Source organism: Nymphalis io, chromosome 13 (assembly GCF_905147045.1).
Source record: "Nymphalis io chromosome 13, ilAglIoxx1.1, whole genome shotgun sequence".
Lineage (NCBI taxonomy): Eukaryota > Metazoa > Arthropoda > Insecta > Lepidoptera > Nymphalidae > Nymphalis > Nymphalis io.
The window spans coordinates 12,207,596-12,232,170 of NC_065900.1; the positions used below are offsets into that span (position 1 = coordinate 12,207,596).

The window sequence follows — 24,575 nt, forward strand, 5'->3', positions numbered from 1 at the left end:
CTCATCCATCTTAAAAAAAATATTGTCTGTAATATTTATTCTCGCTTAAACTAAAATAAATGTATGCCAACGTACCTGCAAGCCAAAAATGCAGGGAAGGACTGCACCAGACTAGAGAGAAAAGCCGCAAGAGCGTCCAGTAAAAGCGCACCAATAATGGCCTTCCTGCGCCCACGCGCATCTGCCAAGTTGCCCCAGAAATATGATCCCACGCACATACCTAGAAACAGAAAATAATTAATATGTACAGTACAGTCTGACTGAATATATATATTAAGTACAACGAATTGATTCCCTTATAGACCAGCAATTAACTGGGAACAGGTGTCAAAAAATAGAATTAGAACAATTGATTTTGCAAGGTCAAGCTCGCATTTGACCCGACTATAGTTGGTTAAAACTTCACGTTATATAATCATTACCCAAATTAGCACTTGACTAATTAGTTTATGTTGATAAATTAATGATATGAACACACAATAAAGTTGAGCAGATATTTCAACAAGTAAAAAAAAATTGTTAAAGTTTTCAGCCCCGATCCTTAATTTCGATCGACTAGATAGCGCCTACTTTAAATCATGACTTCTCTCGACTTATATAATACATATATTATATATAACACCCGAATACAAAATCAAAGAAATATTCCTGACCTATAAGCGGCGTGGCTGTGAGTCTCCCTTTGTCGCTAGAGGAGAGGTTGAAGTCACATTCTGCTGCAGGTAACACGAAGCTTAGGGTGGTCGTACTGAGAGCGCAGACCGCGTATACAGCACCGCATGACATGAGAAGCAGCCATTGGAAGCACCCATAACCTGAAAAAATAAATCACCCATAAGTTATTTAAAGAAGTTATACCTGTAATTGCAGACATATTTGTGCACTGTAATAACTCCTGCCTATCCTCGATCATCAGAACATCATCATGTAGATGTTATCTATATTTTCAAGGTTATTCATATTTCAGTAATCACTTTATTTCTTTTATTACCCCGAAGGTAATCGATGGTTAGTTTAAAGTGCACTCGGGTCTATTGAGCTTCGTTAACACAAGTGATCAAGATTGTTTCAATGACTATAAATAAAAATATTAAAAAATGATCGTCCGTCTCACGTTTTTTTGCGAGTCTTAAATGAATGCTATTATCGAAACTTGTAGTAAAGATACACCATTACTGACACATTGCTGAATCATGGTGCCCCAGTTATTTTTTTTTTTTATAGAATAGGAAGGTGGACGAGCATATGGGCCACCTGATGGTAAGTGGTCACCAAACGCCCTTAGACATTGGCATTGTAAGAAATGTCAACCATCGCTTACAGCCAATGCGCCACCAACCTTGGGAACTAAGATTTTTATTTATTTATTTATTTATATACTTTTTATTGCACACCAATATAGACAAAAATAATAGGAGTAAAACAAAAACAAAGAAAAGAAAAATGTACAATAGGCGGCCTTATCGCTAAAACAGCGATCTCTTCCAGGCAACCTTTGGTAGAGGAGAGAGATAGGATGGTAGGGGTGTACAAATTATTTAATACATAAAAAAAATAGATACAATATATATATGTATATATACGATACATAAATAAATATTCCATAAATATATAATTATATAATAATATAATATACATACACATTATAAATATATACATTTACATACTATAGATACTTACATAATAAATAAAATATTTAATTGCAGTCTTTCTTCATGAAGCAAGATAGTGCTCTTTTATCATTTTTTTAAAAGAAGTAATAGTTGGTGCACGTCTTGCTTCTAGTGGAAGAGAGTTCCAAAGACGAATTGAATGGACTGTAAATGAGTCACTATAAAAAGATGTTGTATGAGGTGGTATTTTTAAAATCAAATTCTCTTTAGATCGAAGATTATGGCTATGTGAAGAACTAAGAAATTGAAAACGTTCTTTTAGATATGAAGGAGAAGACGGATTGAACAGAATACAGTACAGAAGTTGAAGGATGTGAGTATTCCTGCGAAGCCGGATTGGGAGCCACTTGAGCTTTTTACGAAATTCAGAAACGTGATCATATTTACGAAGACCAAATATGAATCGGATGCAAAGATTTTGGAGACGCTCAAGTTTATTAAGTTGCTCCTCTTTTAGATCAAGATAACATGCGTCAGCATAATCGAGAATTGGTAGTAGGAGTGACTGTGCTAACATAATTTTGGTAGGGATGGGTAGAAAGTTGCGTAACCTTCGAAGGGAGCCAAAGGCTGCAAAAATTTTTTTACTAACCTCACTTATCTGTGGTTCCCAAGACAGGTGCTGGTCAAAGGAAATTCCCAAATTCCTAGCTGTAACACTGAACGGTATGTTAACACCGTTAAAGTGTACAACTGGGAGATCCGAAAAAGATATACGAGAAATTAATTTTGAACTACCAATAATCAGCACCCGTGTTTTATTTGGGTTTACTCGTAATCCAAATGCAGTAGACCACTTAGAAATATTTAATAAATCATTATTAACTAAATGTATAGTTTCAGGAAGGTTCGCAATTTTACTTTGTGAATAGATCTGAAGATCATCTGCATACAGGTGATAGAGAGAAGATATATGAGAAGTGATGGTACTTATAAAGACCTTTTATGTCCCTTGTGCCTGTAATTACACTGGCTCACTCACCCTTCAAACCGGAACACAACAATATCAAGTATTGCTGTTTTGCGGTAGTATATCTGATGAGTGGGTGGTACCTACCCAGACGAGCTTGCACAAAGCCCTACCACCAGTAAATAGTTAAAATAACACGTGGACTCTAAGCACTTCAGGCCCTTAACAAGGTGCAAATAAGATTTAACACTGAATTCATCAATCATATACATAAATAGTCTTTATAGTTAATTTCGTATTCAATGAAGAAAAACTTCATTAGGAAAACTATGTAATATATATGTGAACAAATAGCACTGACATATTATGTTAGCGCTATTTGTTCACCGATGGTTTAGTCCATTTCTCCTATCCAAGCCTCTTTATATATTATTCCCCTTATTTTCCAACTACCTTGCTAAAATGCGATCTTTACCTAAAAACTTATTTCCCCTTAAACTGAGTTATCGGTTCTTTTTTTTTTTTTTTATAGAATAGGAAGGCGGACGAGCATATGGGCCACCTGATGGTAAGTGGTCACCAACGCTCTTAGACATTGGCATTACAAGAAATGTCAACCATCGCTTATAGCCAATGCGCCACCAACCTTGGGAACTAAGATTTTATGTCCCTTGTGCCTGTAATTACACTGGCTCACTCACCCTTCAAACCGGAACACAACAATATCAAGTATTGCTGTTTTGCGGTAGAATATCTGATGAGTGGGTGGTACCTACCCAGACGAGCTTGCACAAAGCCCTACCACCAGTAATTCTGCACAAGATGTGACTAATTCTCTACCATTTCAGCTTGTTAATTCTGGGCCATATCATTTACTTTTTCTGCCGATTTACTTCATTATTATATTATTGATCTAACAAAACTACTACTCCGTTATAAATAATACCATCGATCAATATACAGGGTTACAGGGTAATATGTCACGATCCTTTTAAAGGGTTATAGTTCAGGGCAATAGCTATCAAATGACCCCCAAAATGCTTATGCAAAAGTGTATCGTTTTCGAGTTATTAATTTTTTAATATTTTTTTTATTTAAAGGATGTTTAAGATTCTAAAATTCAATAAAAAAAAATCAACGTATTTTCCCTATTTTTTTTTTGTATTTCTTGCTAGGGTACATCCTAGTTAATAATAACCAGTTATAAAACAAAAACAATCTTCAAGCATTTTTAAATTACAGATCCAAAACTGTACAACTTTTCGATTTTTAATTTTGATTCTTTAAGTTACTCGCAATTTTTTTGTAAAAATCACTATGGCTCTTATCGTGCGGATCATTTTAAAAACATCTGCGTTTCCTTAGCTATCCATCGGTACATAAAAAGTACAGTAACAATCATAAACTCAGGAGAAAATTAGATAACAAAGAGACCAGGTAGGAAATTCTAAGAAATGCTATTGTTAAGAAATTAAATCTGGATCAAAGACAAAAGGACCTCAATGCAAAGTAGTTAAAGATTATTTTTAATAGGGGTAATAGGTAAAAAAGGAGAGATAAACCAGAGCTGTCATTGCAATTTTGAATTTAAATCAAAAACAAAATATTGAGAAATTAACAATTATTCCAGATTTAAAAAAAAATAATAATGAGGCAATTAATAATATCGAAATAATACACATTCGATTTCAAAAATTTAATTAAAGAAATAAATTCTTACTTCAAAATATTTTGAACATATTATTAGAGTTTGATATATAACAAACCCCTGAACACAGTAACATTAAAATACAACACTTAAAAAATATATTTATAAAATACAATTACTTACATATTTCAATATTAATAACTGTATTAAATATAGAAACATTTCACTTATAAATATTATAATTTTAAAATATTCTTCCATGCAACCGACATGTGTGTAATTGTAAAACATTCCTAAAAACATCGCCTATGTTTAACACTACAATCTGTGTTGTGAAGATTTGGAACAAAATAAACATGTAGATTCTCTTACATTATTTACCTTCTGGTGAAAATTAATGAGTGACAGCCTTTTTCTAATTGAACACATTTACCAAGTGTTGCCAACAGTTATAGAAATGCATTTTATTGGAGGAATTCTCCATTTGTTACCAAAAATAGCTACACACGGTTTATGGCATGTTTTCGACGTGATTTGTTTTCGTTATATACATCTACGTACACAGCTATAGCAAACGCTTCTTTTCAATTTGCGAATAAGAGTTCTCCGGCGCAGTACCTATTGCGTTTCATCCTTCCAGCGAAAAGTGAAACATTACTACACCAGTTTCTACACTATTTTCATTCGTAGTTTAAGTCAAGTCTTAAACAGATATTAATTTATTTTTAATTTTTATTTTTATTTTATTATTTTTATAAGCTTAACTCACAGTGATCAAACAAACTCTACTTTATCTTTAACAGATTGCATTAAAGTCCCGTTTAGTCCTAGATACATGAATACTCCCAAATCTAAAATAATCATAAATACTTCAACGCAAATTCGGAACGTTACAAGTTTAAATATATTGAAAATGCATCTTTAAACTTATTCACGAGGACATACTAAGCTATGGACAAAACATAATACGTGACTAAAAATACAAAGAATACGAATGAACTTAGTGGTCATAATCATGAAATATTTTGGTACATAAATTAAAGACAAACTACTGAATTCTTTGCCTGTTCTTCTCTATTCTGAACTATAATACATAAATGTAGGTTTACACTTGAATACATGGACAAAGAAAATTACTTTATAAGCCTACTTCAAAAAAAATTATGGTTAGGTTAAGACCGCCGGGACGGGTACTGTCGCCATGCTATCAAGCCATTTTACCACCAAGTATCAATACAGATAAATAGCGTTTGAGATAAAGGTGTAAAAAGACTTTTTTATTTCTTAAAATACCAATGAGTATGGTGATCATCATGTGGCTGAATCGCAAAAAAAAAACTAGTTATTGAAATGCATACCGTCAAACTCAATGTTTCGAAGGCAATTTTTCTCAGTTATAAGGCTATCTAATGTTCCTATAGATATTAAGTATACATTTAATCTTTTGTATATTTCGTTTTCAAGGATTTGAAAAGGTGATCCGTGCATAAAGTCCGTGCGAATGTATTCGCGGGTACAGCAGTTCGTGGATAATATATTCCGCATGTAACACACGAGCAACTAAACACGTATTTAATTAGAATATTTTCCGAATGAACGCACGAAAACTTGTCTCAATAATTAAACATCATACTATAATAGCGAGGTCAGTCGCAACCCCTATATTAAAATATTATATAGGATGTTTCGAATATGCATTCAGAAATTCTGATTTAATATTTTATTTGTTTTTAAAATGTCGTCATCGAAGTTGAAATAGTCCAGATGGCCAGGAGGTTGGAATATCACAATCGACGATGACTTATTAAAATCGAGGAGAGACCGCTAAGTTTTTCACTTCATAATCGTGAGAAAATCGACGTCTGTCGCAAGAAATTTTATCTAAATGTACTTCCACCGATCCGCAGTGGAGCAAGATGGTTGGGTTAGCTCTAAAACTTCTCTTTGTTACTTTATGATAATTTGTACATCATCTACAAGTATATTTAATTTTGAATGTTTGACGATTCATAAAATGAAGCATCTTATTGAATTAAATGCAATAATATTTGACCTAACTGTTAACCAAACTAAAACTATATATTTAAAAATACTGAAGTTTCGCCTTTTTTTGGTTTTCTGACGTTTTTTTTTTTGCATTATACTGCAAAAAAAATTAAATAAAATAGCGTCAAGACTGCAAATCCCATAACAAAAAAATAAATAATTAGGTAGGAAAACAATTTTATTGCATGTATTCTTGTAGTCATTTTTTATTATTTTTTACGGTATATACACATATATATATATATACACATATATATAAAATCAGGCTGGAGAACGGGAGACACTACCTAACCTAATATATGACTAATCTACCTACTTATTATTATTTTATATTATTATAATATTCACATTGTCGGCTATTAATATATCAAGTTATTTTCCTTATAAGTGTTAATTACACTGTCTGCTAATTCTTTTAACCAAACAATTGATGTTTTGCAATATAATAGCTGATGGGTGGGTGTTGCACAAAAGCACTGTCCCCAGTAAAGGTTGAACGTGACATTGTCTATGACAAGTATTAGCTTTTAATGAATAGAAGTATTTTTTATTTTGTTAGCAAAATGTACTAAACAAAAGAGCTTTCTAATGCGAATAATGTTCACAAACACACTATCAAGTTACATAAAACAATAGCCTCGCAATGGGTATAAACAATGTTTAAAGGTCAAATCCCAAACATGTTGACTCGCCCTGTATAATTCACGTATATCCGATCCAACATATGTATATGTACGTGTGTGCGACCCTCAGGCGCCTCGAATTAATTGGATCTGTTTCGTCACCAAATCTCATTAGTGCTTACTGCTTAGCTATAAACCATGCCTTAAACGTGCCTGGATTACCCGGATAATGTTTCAAGTAAACAATGGTGAGGTTTTTTCCTTCTATTTTTAAAGCGCAGCTAATTTACTGCGCAATATTAAAACTTATCCTAAGAATCCTATGAAGCATTAGTGAATTTACATGTGTTTATAAATCAGTACAAAGTTGGCAGTAAAAAAAATATTGAGATAATATGTATAATTCCGCCAATTGCGTATCCATCTTGCGTTGGAGTGACCTGGTGGTATAAGCCTCAAACCCTCAAGAGTAGAGGTGGTCTGGCCCTCCAGGGTTTGAAATATACACACATATAGAAAATACTTTCGTACGTTTCGTACCTTTGCTAGAAGCATATTTATTGATTTTCTCTAAAACATTACATAGATAAATAATCATTATTATTTCACCAGGTCGATTGAAAATTAAGAGAATTCTCAACCAGATCGCAACTTTAAATGTGTGGGCAAAAACTTTGTATGTACTGGTAAAGGGACTGATATATAGCATAGCATTGACCTATGCTCCCCATTTTTAGCGAAGGAGGCACAGTTAGAAGAGCTTAAGATTGATTATTATTATTACATCTACCGAGGGCCGAATTTAAGGTTGGGAATCGAGGTTTTAGTACCGGGCCTCTACTATATTGATTATTGAGATGAAAAAAAAACACCTGATGTACCAAGTTTATTTTATATAAGCAAAAATAGGAGAATAATAATTAATTCATAGAAAACCAACCATTTTTTTTTTCTATACATATTCATTTTCCTTTCTTTCTCTTTCGATAAAATTCGATATATTTAAGTTAGTTGCTAAGCAACCACATCATGAATTAAAATAAAATAAATACTATCCCATCATATCTATCTATGTGAAGTGAACTAACTTTATTAATTTATTTAGACAGAGGTACATTAGTAATATTCAAAAATGGTGCTACTAGTGGTAGGACTTTGAGCAAGCTCCTTTAGGTAGGTACCACCCACTCATCAGATATTCTACCGCAAAACAGCAGTATTTGGTATTGTTGTGTTCCGATTTAAAGGGAAAGTGAGCCAGTGTCATTCCAGGCACAAGAGACATAACATCTTAGTTCCCAAAGTTGGTGGCGCATTGGCGATGTAAGCGATGGTTAACATTTCTTACAATGCCAATGTCTATGGGTGTTGGTGACCACTTACCATCAGGTGGCCCATATGCTAGTCCGCCTACCTATTCTGTAAAAAAATATGTTTTAAATTTTACAAGCTTTTATTTATTTTTACCCGTTGGAATTTTGTTCAAATCTTGGAGCTGGATTTCAACAAGTTCAACCAAATTTAGCTCACATTTTTGGTGATGATGACATTAAATGCAACTAATAATATATATAATTTTTCGTTAAAATACAGATTTTTCTTATTTTTCAAAAATCCTAATTTCACAATATTCGGATACACCCAAGCCTTTGTATCATATCAGTTCCTGGTTTTCAATTTATATAAACATTATATAACATTGATTTGCTAATAATATAAAGCAATGAGCTCAATTGGGACACGTGATTCGGAATTGTTTTTTCCACTCTATATATAGTGCGATGTGCTTTTTGTCAGCTGTCTCTTTATTTACAAACAGGCGAACGATTCTCGATACGTATGATTATGTTTGGTCCAATGGTTAAACGACTTACATCAATTGTATAATCGAAACTGCATCTTTGTTGTTAATCAGTAAAGCGTTCACAAGAAAACAATTGAACGATTATTTCTTACATTTATTCAATTTAACGACAAACCTAAGAACCAAGCTATAAAACTATTTCAGTTCTATATTACAGATAGCAGTCGCAACGGTACAGTCGATATATAAGTACAACGATACGACAATCGTAAGTCACAATAGCATCGATAAAAATGAACATTAATAGAGGGCATAGTACACTGCCTTGAGAAACGCCCGTTAAGAGTACACCAAATTTAGTTAAGAATTAAACCAGTAACGTATTTTGCAAAAAATATTAAAATTTCTCAATACAGTTAATAAATTTGCCATGTTTACGAAATTAAAAGAACAACTGTAGTATTGATAATTATAATGTTATTTAAAATATATATATATATTAATTAAAATTTATTTAGACTATAGATATATTTATCTATCTGACGGCTTGAGAGAGTTGCATCGGTAAGGTAGCGTAAGCACTGCCGCCTTTAACAATAACGATTAGAATTTTTCAAAAGAAAGACCTAACAACTTTTCATTGACACGACTCGTCGTTTAAACTTAGGACCTCGGGCTCTGCAGTCTTATAAGTTATCCGGTAGACTAACGTGTCGCCTAAATTAAAATAACTATATATATATATGTAGATCGAACGAGCGCAAATAATCGCAATTTTGACAACTTATAATGTATGCCTTTAGAACCGCTATTCTCCTCCCTTAAACCAAACTTGAACATCAGCCAAGTCTGGGCGTCATGAGCGACCTAGCGCGTGCCGCACGGTCCTCCGATCGTGGCTACACGCGATACAAGGTGATGCGTATTTATAAACAAATTCACTGGTGACAATGCCCTGACTTTGTCCGATTTTACTTGACCTACTTAATTTAGCTAGTCTGGAATAATCTTTGCAGTCGTAACAACCACTTCGTACAAAACATTTACGAATAGTTCCATAATTTACTTATTTATTTATTAACATAGTTACACCATCAACTTACCACTAAACACTTAAAATTACAACTAAAACAGATACTCCTATGATGTGATAGATACGGCTTTAAACATGTAAGCAACATTTACCTTAAAAACAAGAAATATATAAACCAAACTAACCTATATAGAAATTTAAAAATCAAATCCTAACCTCTACGAAATTATAATATAATTAAATAAAAAAAATTAAAACTCAAATAAGTATAGTACCGATTAATGAGATCTTTAGAAAGTTCAACAATGTCGTTATGTTGGTGTTATATTACATTTTCTTACGTAAATCTTTTGGTGTGGACATGCGGTGGTAAATCTCTAAGTCAAAATTCCATAATGATAATCTTCTTGTGCCTCTCCACTATTAAAGGTTGGCCGTCATCTCGTCATATTGTCCTGTCTTTTGCCGCTATTACCGGTTGTTTTTAAGCCACGACTTTGTCTTGTATACTTTGTCTGCCAACGCTACTCTTAAACTCAGATTTGCTTTTCTCTGAAGGTGACTGTACCGGTTTTATTTTTCCATAACTCCTTAACCCCCCTCTCCTAAATACGGGAGAAAATTATTACACGAAATAACTACTAGCTACTATCCATGGAGCAGTAACGTTTAATGGGTAAAACCGAGTGGAACAGCTAGTCTGAATGAAATGACAGTTCAAAGGTGCTCTGTGCGAGGCTACTTCAATAGACTATATTAATTTTGATTGACGATGATAGAAATATTTAATATTTACTATAAAGTTAATATTAATGGTGGTGACCACTGACTAACAGTTGGTCAACTTGACACTTAATTCATTTGAAATACATTATTAAAGATGATAACAAAAAGGGGTACTCCAAGAATGCTTCATAAATAATAATTAGTTAATGTTTACTTTTAATCACTTTAGAAAATAAATCCGTCGATAAAATAATTGGTAGTAAAACAATAAAGACTCTTTATGCTCATAAATACACAAGGCCGTGCATTTATATTAAAACATGATATGGTAATTAATATATTAGCTTTTAACTAGCTGCGCACCCCTACTTTGCTATGCGATTCCAAGTCTTCCGCTTTATAATATAAGTGTTTTATACTAGAAACTGTACAAAATAGTGTACCTGCTCTACATCCGCACCGCGACAGCCCGCGAAAGCCGTGCAACGCAAGTGTAGATGCCTTACGGCAGTGACAAAAGGAATGAAGGCGTTGCGTAATTCGCGGCTAAAGATCACGGCTGCGACTCATCGGCGAGTGTAGATTCGGCTTTAAACGTTTCCGCATCTTATGACGTGGTTTAATGCGTTCCTTGATGATGGGAAACGTAGACCAAAACATTTATAGTATACCCTTGTTTTATAAAGTATCAGATCAGTACAGATCTTTAATGAGGTTATTAGGACAGGAGGCTGACCCAAAGTGTCTACTACCGCCCATGGACCTTAAATAAATAAGGGTTCCCGAGTCATATTGTATGATATCTTCATACAATTAAGTGTGAACAATTATATACATAACCACATTATTGATATGCTACAATGTAAACCCAGTGAGAAATCATCTTAAAAACACGAACCTCTTTAAAATACATGAAATTAAATTTTAATAGTTAATAATTATCTGTTTAAAAAATAAAACCAACATCAAATATAATTCGAGATAAAAAAATTGACATATTTTTACCCTCAAATTGAAATTGTTTCTTAAAATTTAAACGGGACCAAACAAAAAGTATTCCCTCCCAAACAAAAAGAACAACATAATTGAGAACCTCCTCCATACATGGAAGCCAGAAGGACTTTCTTTGATTATACACATTTTTACACAAAATTAGCTTTTGGTGTATCTTCCTATTTTTTTTAAAGAATCGGTATGCAGACGAGCATATGGGCCACCTTATGGTAAGTTGTCACCAACGCCCATAGACATTGGCATAGTAAAAAATGTTAACCATCGCTTACATCGCCAATGCGCCACCAACCTTGGGAACTAAGATGTTATGTCCCTTATGCCTGTAATAACACTGGCTCACTCACCCTTCAAACCGGATCACAACAATACCAAGTACTGCTGTTTTGCGGTACAACATCTGATGACTGGGTGGTACCTACCCAGACGAGCTTGCACAAAGCCCTACTATCAGTGAGTTTGATTGTCTTTGTTTTCGATATGTCTGTATGTATTTATTTTTAAGTGGCATTACAATTAATGTATATTTTTTTTGTATTTTAGCCATGATGCTGGTAGTGTTAATTTTTGATGTTACTGTGCATGTGCTGCACACGTTTAAATGTTTACATAACATTCTTAGAAGATCATTGATAGCTATTTTAAATTAAGTTTTAATTAATATTCTTTACGAGAAGTGTTTGAAACTAGAACATATCTTGTTTATGTGATGCAAATCATTAACGCGTTTTATGATCCATCTTACTTTACGAGCGATGTATTCTATGACGTCATAGAAAGTTACCTTGATATCCAGAATTGAAGATGTGGTTAGATACTCCATCACATTACCTATGTTTTACGCCGTCAATAATTATGAATATATATTTGGATGGTAAGATGTGCGCAAAAAAAAACTACGCTCGTTTAGTCCGATGGGATGGCAATCCGACACGACCGGAAAGACTTTAGGCGCAGGACCAGTGGCTTGACGTGCTTCCCGGGGCACGGAGTGTACACACTTCCATTTTACAGACTCCGGGCTGCTACTCTTCGACGGAAAAACCCAATATATTTTTATTAGGACAGGGATTTGCGGCATTATTGGCCACCAGACCAACGTTGGTCTAGTTGATTAATAAGAAATAATAATTAATAAGTATTCTCTTTTCTTTATGGTACAAATCATCAATATTAAAAAGTACAATAAACGTTACAATCAACGATGAAAAACATAAATACATGTGTTTCGAAACATTAAAAACATAAAAATTTAAGTTAAATTTCGAAACAAAGAGTCGTGAAGTTGCGTTTGTTTTTATTTAGCATGAAAGTAAGTGGGTGTTAATTTTCTTCAAAATAAAGGAGAGTTCAATGACTGACGCCTACTCAGAAAATGCCGGTGACAATAAGAACATCGTTACCTAGTAAAATACTAATAAAAATTCAAATTAGTTTTAATATTTTACCTAAGACGACATTTGACGCCGTAGTATTTCTTATATCTAGAGATATTCTGTTATATATACATATAATATAGATGTTGGTATACCGGTTTGATATTAATAGACTGACACCGGACATATTAAGTGCCATCAATGTTGGCATATAAATTTACATATACGTATGTTTTCATGAAGGTTTTTCATACTCCACTTTGCTGTAACACGCCGCTAGTTCGCGCTGCAGAGCACCGACTTCTATACTTAAGCGATCGCCATGATATTGGTATACACGGGCATGACAGCAACCGTGTTTTGCTAGTATACGATAAAAAAAATGTTAACTATAAACATTTTCTTATAGAATCAATTGTCGTCCTTCTGACTATAAATATTTCTTTAATTTTAAGGGTGCAATATAACAATTAAAAACTGTAATTCTTTCAAATTATTTACGCTTAAAAACCAAAAAAAAAATACAAAAGTGTTATCAGATATGAAGTTTGACTGCGAAACCATATAAATTATAAAACAAAACGCAAGATTAAGAATAAATAATTTTTCAAATCCTACTTGTGAGAATAAGGTCGCCAAAGCAATTTCACATTGAAATATTCATACATCGTGTGGCGAAAACAATTTATTTTGTATATAACGTCTATTTTCGTTTTGAACGTCGTCAGACTACGCTGGACAGCGTCTCCCGTTTTTATTACCAACCATTGTTTTCGTAATAAAACTCAAAACACGAAATATAATAAGACATTGTTTTAGAGAATTTTACGTTCCGTATGTTTTCAAGTCAACATATGAAATACTAGTTTTTGCAAGCTTATTTTATGGTGGTACTAGTTATAAAAAGATCCTCCTATCCTATGATCCTAGGTTCAGTGGTTTAACCTTGAAAACGTAACAGACAAACAGAAAGCCAGACTATTTTTAGAAAATAGCCAACTGTGCAAGATATATTATAGTGCTCAAGTGTGTGCGCAAACACAGGGGCCCTTACTCTCACCTCCGATCCGATTACCCGACAAGAGTAGAGAGAGTTCATCACAGGACTAACGGCATTGTAAGGCAAGATTGTTAACACTGCTAACTTCAAAACTTCCGACTGCAAATGAGATTTTATTAATAGGGAGTAATAAAGCAAAAGTTAATAAAAACTTGTAAAATGACGTCAAACTGTTGTAAACGTAGAAACCAAAAAAAAAGTCAAAACAACACTTTCGCAAATATAATATTATTAGTATTAAAAAGCAAAAGCTGACTTTGAATGGAAAGAGATATTTCCAATTGAAATTTGACTTTAGTGGTTAATTTTGACGGGCCGATTGGCGTGGTTGGTAGATACTTGCCTTTCACTCCAAAGGTTGTGGGTTCGATTCCCAGCCAGGACAGACATTTTTGTGCATGAACATCAGACATGTTCATGCACAAAAATGTTTGTCCTGAGTCTGGGTGTAATTATCTATATAAGCATGTATTCACAAAAAAAAGTGGTATATGTAGTATATCAGTTGTCTGATTTCCATAGTACAAGCAAGCTCTGCTTAGTTTGGGATCAGATGTCCGTGTGTGAATAATGTCCCAGAATATTATTATTATTAATTAAAAGGCTTTATATGTGGCATAAATGGAAATTGTGCAACTAAATGAGATTTTAGTATTATTACTTACGATGCCAATGTCTATGGGCGTTGGTGACCACTACCATTAGGTGGCCCATATGCTCGTCCGCCAACCTGTACTATAAAAAAAATTACGGTCCGTTTTGCTTACAGGTAGTATAAATGTCTATGAAACGTAAGACAAAGGCAACCAGACCGGTTAGTTACGCATCTGAGGCTACGAATAACGTACAGTAGGTTAAATTTATAAAGATAACAGATTCTATAAAATAATAATAAACGTAAAAAGTACAAAATAATTGGAAAGAAAAATTAATTGTACATTGACTATATTCAATAAACAATTAATTTTTCTCTCGACCGAGGTTGAATGTACCGCTGTTTCATTAGCCTTTAATTTGGATTATAGATTATAAATAGGTGCTTTTTTCATATAAATTTAGATAGCAATATTCTAAAATTTTGTCAGACACATTAAAATAAAATAAATCCAAATTATTGGTTACACTAAAGCCGCGGAAAACACGTTTGTTGAGATACGAAGAATAATTATGACGAAAATAAGTCTTACATTAATTACTGATATAAAGTCGAGAAAAATCAATTTGCAAAATTTGTCAGCTCATTCTAAACGGTAGGAACTTTACAAAACAAACATTTACATAAATGTGGGAATTGTAATGGGGTTTTCTGACGACAGGGTATCGAACGATTCAGGTTTTTCCATTGCATGGTAAGACGACCACTATTCAGGACGGCGACATTGTGCATATAGACTGGTAATTATTGCAACTGCACTGTTTATCAATAAAATGTAACATAAACCCCACTGATTACAGACTGATATATATATCTTTATAACATACATGATTATGGACATAGCTTTCTGGTGATGTTACGTGATTTCAGACAATACGCAAACTTCGTAAGTAATGAAACCTTTCAATATATTATTTTGCAAGCTTTTAGTATCGTTATATTAATACCGTGGCTCTTTATCTTTGGTAAGATCTATATGAAAATCAATCCGGTGGCAACCATGGGACCTAAGATATGATGTTATGCTTGTGTTTACAGCGAATACCGACGTTAGTATTGATGCGTGGGACAATATATTTAAATAATATTATTTAAAGATCATTAACAAAATCTCAAAGGGTTTTATTAACATAACGCTCGTCCTTACATGGCAACCAATGTTCAAACATTATACATCATTGTAATTTCCCTAGTACCAGTAGTGAAATTTATGAACAAACAAATATAACTTTATAATTTGTATTGATTTCATTTACTTCTACATAAAATGAATTACATTACGAAATAAAATATTAAGAGAAATATATTCTCAGTGGGTGTAATTGACTTTTTTCGGGAAAAGCAAAAACTGGAACCCCTTCCAGTTTTTGCATTTCCTATCCTTTTATTATCCTTTTGCCTATTAGGAAAACGAAGGTGGACTGCTGAGCGTTCGACGAGAAGTCAGCTTGTCACCATTAGACACCTAAAAACTGGATTTTATTATAAGTGAATCAAAACTGATATTGCAATTATTTCGTAAAGAATCGTCCGTCTCGCTGAGCCCCCCTTATATCAGGGGCACCATGCATTGGTTGCATTGGCATATCTACCCCACTGATCTGTCTCAAAGTTAAGTTTCGTGTCAGTTCTCCTCTATTTTCAGAATCAGTGAAATTTAACATTAAATTTAGTCTTGTAATATTTAAAAAATGTATATCTTTTATAGGGTCTAGTCAGTGCTGTCTCTTTTCGCGTCTTCGCCCTGAATAACGATAACGATAACAAGTGCCCTTGTGCCGGTAATCTCGTCTCTTCCTAGTTTAGGGAACGGTAAGTCAATGCTATTAAACGGCTTTTAGCTAACGAAGGGTGGGGCTGTGACGTCACAAGGTTGGGCGCCAAGGGCACGTATTGCACTTACGTTACGTTTTAAAAAAAACGTATAGTCATGAACATCATGTTTTTTTAATATAGCCAAATAGACTATAAATATTTTTTTTTATTTTCTTAAATTTAGTAATTTTTTTTTCTTGACATCTTAGACAGTGCGACGTCTTTATTATTTTAAAATGAAAAATTGGTAAATTTAAAAAAGAACAAGGTTATTTTTAATTGCATCCATAAATCTTGTTCAAAGTATGTTCATATAAAAATTATTACATTTACAATTTCAGACCACAATCGCTATTTCCTCAGACTATATCACAATCTCGCCAAACATAACAAATAATTTTTATATAATTTCAACGTAGTCCTTCAAAAGAAACAGTAAAATTCTTAGTGCGATATACTGTCGCTCTTTGATCGCTGTGACATGTTGTTTTGGCGGGTAAAGTATTTTTAGTTGACGCGGCGGCCATCTTGTGTGACGTTCATGAATTCGTATTTCTCAAAGATTAAGATAAACGTAACAAAACGATTCCAAATTCAAACTTAAAATAACTAAAGTGTTTATTTCCAAATAGAAATATTATCTTTAAAAAAATATATAATCATAGACCTTGCTCCGTCATAACTTCAACCGATATAGATGTAATAATTTTGTTATAAAAGCAATAATATAAATAGGCTTTTTTTATTTATTATATCAACGTTTTTCCAATACAAAGTGTATAACAGATTTCAAATTTGGTAGATCAAAAGATGAAATATCAAATTCAGAAAATCCTTTTTTTATATTGGTTGCAACATTTAGTAATTAAACTATTTCATGCGAATTTGGCTCGGAACATGGCATCGATGCACGAAGAATAAAGTTTATTCTTGGACAGCTTAATTTAATTACAAATACCAGTATAGTACAGTACAGTAACAGCCTGTGAATGTCTAACTGCTGGGCAAAGGCCTCCTCTCCCTTTTTGAGAAGAGGGTTTGGAGCTTATTCCACCACGCTGCTCCAATGCGGGTTGATGGAATACACATGTGGCAGAATTTCAGTGAAATTAGATACATGCAGGTTTCTTCACGATGTTTTCCTTAATCGTCAAACGCGTGATGAATTATAATCACAAATTAAGCACATGTTAATTCAGTGGTGCTTGCCCGGGTTTGAACCCACGATCATCGATTAAGATTCACGCGTTTTTACCACTAGGCCATCTCGGCTTTACAAATAACCTATACATTAATTAACATTGCGTAATTTAATAGTAATAAGTAAAACACAGACATACATATCTGTGTTTTACTTATATACTCATAACCAATTTAGTTTTCGAGAGAACACAATATAACGTCTAGAAATAATATTTTAAACGATCAAAACAATCGTTGCGGAAAATAACTTTTACTGTCAATGTCAAACATATATTTTGTAGGTACGTCGTTTTACGAGGGTGAAATTAATTCCTAGGTCAAATTGACTATTACTTTGATACTAGGCTTTTACGAAGACCGTTAAATAAGAAAGTTGTTTCGTGGTTGTAACGTTTCTAGTAACTGTTCGTTGATTTAAACTATTGTTACATAAAAATCTTCTCGTCGCTTTTGTATGGAATAGTGTCTGTTAGTGATTTTTTATCTGTATGTATTACTTGGCAAAGGTTAAAATTAAAGATCTTCTGAAAAACGTTTCATTTAAACTTTACATATTTGAACGTTGCACGATATTGGAATTTTACTTTCATCGGCCTCATTTTCATTACGTGACAAACTCGTGTTGTGTTACTTAAAAAATATTTTGATAAATTAAAACAAGATAGGAAAAGTTAAATTTTATTTGTTATGATATTTTTCTTTTTTTTTTAACACAGACACGAAGCAGTTTCTCTATTTATAACTTAATGTAACTCTGGCAATTTCAGGCGGTTAGATGGTTTCAAATGAAATTTTGCCGAGGAAATAAATTCTTATTTAAAAAAAGTAACTTATAAGAACATGTATATAAACATTCAGTAAAGTAGATGAACTTTGCCCAAATTTGGTAATAATAATATTAAAGTAAAAACGAATAAAATTTACCATTTCTATCCATTTCTGTATCTATACCTGAGTTTGTTCATATCTGCTTAATTTCTGGTCGTTACAACGAAGGACAGCCCCTCCCTTCAGCGCTTTGACAAATTACTATAAAGACTATTTTCATTAGCAGTAACTTTGTTTAATTGATTGTTGCGATTATTAACGTTAAATTGATTTTTAAGGTTCTTTAAAAGGTCTAATAAAATCAAAGTTTCATGAATATAATAATAATAAATAACAATAGTCATTTATTTTGACCAAACAAGGATTATATACACAAGACAATAAATAATAAAAAGACAAAAAATACATTAATAATATTTTATATATTTTACATATTATAAATACCTGCCATAACATACGGTGCCGAAACGTGGACACTAACTGCGGGACTAGTCCACAAATTCAAAGTCGCTCAGCGTGTTATGGAGCGAGCTATGCTCGGAGGATCTTTGAAGGATAAGATCAGAAATGAGATTATCCGGAAAAGAACCGGAGTCACCGACATAGCTTGCAAAATTAGCAGGCTGAAGTGGCAGTGGGCTGGTCACGTATGTCGTAGGACCGATGGCCGTTGGAGCAGACGAGTCCTAGAGTGGAGACCGCGAATCGGCAAGCGCAGCGTAGGGCGCCCTCCAGCCAGGTAGACCGACGACCTTAAGAAGGTGGCGGGCACCAACTGGATGCGGAAGGCGGAGGACAGGGAGCTTTGGCACACCTTGGAAGAGGCCTATGTTCAGCAGTGGACAACGATTGGCTGTTGATTGATTGAATGAAATCAAATCAAATCAATTCAAATTCAAACAAATCAATCACATCAAATTATATTATATTAGATTAAATTAAATCTTCCAGTTTATAGTTGATGGTTAAAATAAGGGCTGCGATGGAATTACCCGTGAGTGCATGTACGTCAAAATTTATAACAGACATAAAAGTTGGTCACAATATTCAAATGACCCATCGATAAGTTTTGTAAGAAATGTTAACCAATTCTTATATCGCCAATGCGCCATCAAGCTTAGGAACTAAGGTATTGTGTGGATGTGTATGTTAAGTGGCTACATTGTCTCATTAACTCTTCAAACCAAAACATAATACTAATTATTGCTGTTAGGCGGTACAGTATATGATGAGTGGACGGTATCTAGCCTGGTGGGCTTGCACAAGCCCTACCACCAAGTAAGTAATACTAACAATGCCGTTTTTAAACCTACTTTTTAATCATATTTCCTTTCCATCTATATGTTTCAACGTCAATAATTAAATGAATCAAGATCGAACCTGCGATTTTGACATCGCTAACCCATGTGCCGTTGAGCTTTTAAGGCAACGATAAAACGATTCAACGAATAAGTACAAATAAAAGTTGAAATTAATTGAATTCATAATAATGGATTTTGCTACGTTCATTAGCAAGAACTTCACTCGATCAGATCATTCACATACACATATCTTGTGTCTCTCTTCGATAAAGGTTGAAATTTGAGATAGGTAATCAAGGCTACTTTAATGGCCACTGTGATATTCAAAACATGGATATCTGTTAACATTTGTCAACACTTCCAAAAATCAGTTCCCAGGGTCTATGGGCGTTGGTGAACACTTACCATCAGGTGGCCCATATGCTCGTCCGCCTTCCTGTTCTATAAAAAAAAAATAAGATTCCTTGACACCTACAACAGCGTTGTTGAAAAAAAAAGACGCGCGCTAATTTTAAAACCGCCATTTTGTTGGTGGAGTGAAAGGTATTCAATTTATTATTGGCGTGACTTGTGATTTGTTCAATGTATTCAATTGTTTTATTTGTTTTTTTAAGATTCATTGAATGCATGCAAATTGCATTAAATTTGTTTAATTCGGAATTCTAGTCTGTTTCACTTCTGGATGCTGAATATATTGTATCGATATATATATAATGAGAGCTATGAAAACGGACGAATAAAAGTAAAAAGGTACAAAGGTCGTACTCACCGGCATGATGCAGCGCAGTCTCAAAGGGCGCTCGCTGCAGGCGTTCTTTCCTCTCTGCCAATAACACACAAATAGATTAGATACGTGCCGAAACTTGCCAAGTTCGTTCAGAATCTTGTTTACATACGATTAATCGAACTAGTAGTAATTTGATAAAAAAGCTATTTATATTAGTTGTGCAAAAAATCTTGTAGATGGTCTGTATAGCATTGATACCACCTAAAACCGCCTCAGTATTACTTTAAACCGATATATAAATCAAATTAAAGTTATAACCGAGAATCATATATTCCTAAACTAATGCATTTGTTTATCCTCCTCCTATAGGAATTATTTATGCTTTCGGTGACTTGCTAAGACATCAAAGTAGCATGTACCGACAATTGCCATCGATCAGGACCAAGGATCATTTCATTTAACGTGGGGGCGTGGGCGTATGTCAAAAAAGCAAAGATATAATACACCCAACAGTGGGATATTTTAGCCATAATATGGTACCTCTTTTTTCAATTATAAGTTCAAAGTTGAAAATTAATAGAGTATTATGGTGAAGAAAAAACAAAACGAATTATTTATAAGGATATTTAAATTGAACCGCAACTGATTCATTAATATAAGATTAATGCTAATAATAATTGATACTGAAGTAAGTTCAAGAGTATCTACCGAGTTTATTCGCTTTGTTCAGAATCCATAAGCAAAATTGATAACAATGACGATGCGATAACTATTTTAAATCCATTTTGTGAACAATATGTTTTAAAATCAATGGCTTCCTTGCGTATTTCAATGTTTCTAAATAAATAAATAAACATTGCAGCTAATATGTCGGTTGAAACGTTTCGTTATTTGCTTACGTTAAAAAAAATAATGTATGTGCATGTTGTTCGCTAATTTCTTCGAATGCAATAATTTAACATAAACAAATTGAATATTAGTCACCTTTTGCAAGTCAATTGAATTATCGATACGCCGTGTTTACAAAATTTAAAAATAACCCGTGTTTAAACTCAAGGTTTATTTATGAATTTATAAATAGATGAACGGAATGTTTTGATCAAAATCAACAGAAACATACCTACGTATTACAAATCTTATAAAATTCTTATACGGATAAACTAACTACGAAATATTTTTTTGAAAGCTCTTTGTATAAAATTGTATTGAAAATGTACTCATCGGTGAAGACTTTAAGCTTTACATATATAAAAAAAAAAAAACAAAATATTATATAGATCTAAGGCTATAAATTAAAAAAAAAATACTTTTCTGATCGAAGTGTGTATTCTACAGTGAGGTAATATTAATTGTCTTTTGTCGTACGTGCAATCTAAATTGGCCGGGTCGAAGTTAGGCGATTAATAATAATGACAGCACGATTTAATTGGTTAATTAAAAGGGTGAAAAAGACGTTCTAGTCAGTAGAATATACATTTCGAACCGGTAATAGTTTTACATTTAATTTAATACTATAACATGAGGTTCAAAAGTGCCCTTACTTGAATGCAAAGTTTCCACAAACAATAATCGTTAAAAGTAAAAAGATAACGTAAGTTTGCGGTTGTCCTATAGCTGGATCTTCTTTCTTCTTGAGATAAGGGTCTAGAGCGTATTCCATCATGCTATTCTAATGCGTATTGGTGGATACAATACGATATTTTTCTTTAACTGCGAGAACGATATAATTAAACAGCTTCGTTAAAAATACTTCAAAATAGACGATGACAGACCAAGAAATATGACTTCGAATATAAGATAATTAGTATATTAGTTTTTTTACATAATACATAATTAGTTTAAAGTTTAATGAACTCTGAGGCAGGTGTGAGACGACCACGCTGCCATTGACAAATAGAACACAAATAACTGCCCTAGACCAAACCTCGTCCGTGAAACGTTTGATCTCGAATGATTGACGCTTCATTATTAAGATCAACCGTTTCGAGCCCATAGATAAGATATTTAACTGACTAATTTCTTTAACTGTAGACAATGATTGAAATATGTTTGTCTAAATCAGGCGGTGACGCTAACACGATCGTGAAATCTCAGAAATTAGTTCTTACAGAATAACGCTGATGATATATAAATAAAATGAAGGAGACGAAGACATCGAATCGTTTTTGAAGCGGAGCACAAACATTTGGCCTAGATATATACACAAAAATATAAAAAATGAGTACAAGCTATCCATAAATACATAATGTAACATCAAATATTGCTCAGTGTAAAATGCTTGGTTAATTATATATATTTTTAATGGTTATACATATACATATTTTTATTAAATAGTATAATATAATATTTGTTAATAGTAAATTTTATTTAATAAAATATAATTTACGTTTCTTTATATATTAATAAAAATGAAATAAAAATTAAACTAATCACTTTGGTTTAAATAGTTACATTACAGTCATGTCACAGGATAAGATAGAATTTAAATTTACTACCGGGTTAGAATGTAGATTCTACCGTAGAACCGTCAAAAAACTCAATACTTATTATTTTTCTCAAAATGAAATTTCATTGAACGAAAAGTCAAGCATATTTAAAAACATCTTTTTTTGTTAAAAAAAACATGTATGGTGTTGACTGTTGAGTAGGACGTCTGGAGTCAAACCTGGGTGTAGAATCAAGTCATGCTAACCATAAAAATGCATCGAAAATGATCCAACATGTGAAATTTTAAGTCGGTTTAAGAATATTTGACCTAAACAAACTTACAAACAAACATTACAAGTAAAATAAAAGCTTATCAAAGTTCTGTATGAAAATCAAGATATAACTTCACCCTTACTATAAGTCTTTTATATACTTATTTTTATACATAAGATTTACATTTATCAATAGGCAAAAATAAAAGTTCTAATTTATATATTACAATATTTATAAAACGAATTATAAAACCCATTCGAAAAACAGCTAAAAGAGAAATAAATTTGTAATTTTAAATAACGAACGCAATAAAATCAACATGAAAAATAAATCCAACAAAACGTGAAATATCCATTTGTTTGACCTAATTACTTTAATGCTTTCAATTGAAAGAAAACGGATTGAAACCAGATCTTTTGAGAAACGAGCTGATTAATTTCAGATCACGGACCTTCCAGCACATTCACACTCGGTACAGCTAGTATAAACTGGTAAATACTAGTTTAATCGCCATATGGTGTCCAGATCGGTTGAGATGTTTTTAAGACATTGATGGTGCAATTAATATTAACTGACATTAACTCGTGGCTTTGTTTATGTTTTATTATGAATCATAAATTATGATACTTGGTAAAACTTTGAAGTGACTTTCCTTAATTTTATTTTAATGAAAGGAAACCGAAAAATGAGGAACACATTTTTATACAACAACAACATTTTTATTTCTTTAGCTTTTAACTTTTAGCTACATATCGTATCAAATGCGATTACTTTTGGGAATAGTTTAACCTCACTGATAAGTAAATGCACGTTAGTTAGGGCTTAGGTCTTAATATACATTAGTTTCATTCTATATTTATAGAAATATATTGACATAAAGAAAACTTCGGTTAAGAAAGAAATAATATATTTACATTCATACATAACTTGAAATGACAACTTTATAACAAATGCAAGTAAAAGTTATAATGGCCTGTAAAACCCACAGCTGGACAAAGATTGGGACATCGCAAACAAATCGAAACGTTGTCCCGTAGCCATTGTCTTATTGTTTAATTCAATTAATGTGAGATGGAATTTATTCTACCAAGTTGCTTCAGTGTAACCAATCCGGGTTAAAAGTGTGGCTGAATTTCACCCGAGACATGGAGATTTCCTCGCAACACTTACTCCTGAAAGTGAGATGATTTGTATGTGTGTGTGTGTTGAGTGAGAAACAAAAATTAAACATTAAAAAGCATAATAATGCATCAATTTGGATGCGCGAACTTTATTAAAATACACTGGACCATCTCAGACAATAACAAGAAAAATCTATGCCCGGCGGGTGAATATTAAAAAAGTATATATAAACTTTTAACCGAATTTTAAAAAATGAAGGGTTTCTCTATTCGTCTGCATATATGTATATATATGTATCATATACGTTCGTGTAT

The 24,575-nt window shown here is 32.9% G+C and overlaps 1 protein-coding gene across 1 annotated transcript in view; it reads right to left on the reverse strand.

Moving 5' to 3' along the window:
- The window catches only part of LOC126773013 (synaptic vesicle glycoprotein 2B-like), a 49,047-nt gene that overhangs the window by 7,924 nt on the left and 16,548 nt on the right, over window positions 1–24,575 (reverse strand). Inside the window, exons 2-4 of the mRNA XM_050493628.1 lie at window positions 20,482–20,535; window positions 654–815; window positions 76–220 (exon numbers count right to left, since the gene is read on the reverse strand). Of these exons, the coding sequence (XP_050349585.1) occupies window positions 76–220; window positions 654–815; window positions 20,482–20,535 (361 nt within the window). The remainder of the gene's footprint in view (window positions 1–75; window positions 221–653; window positions 816–20,481; window positions 20,536–24,575) is intronic.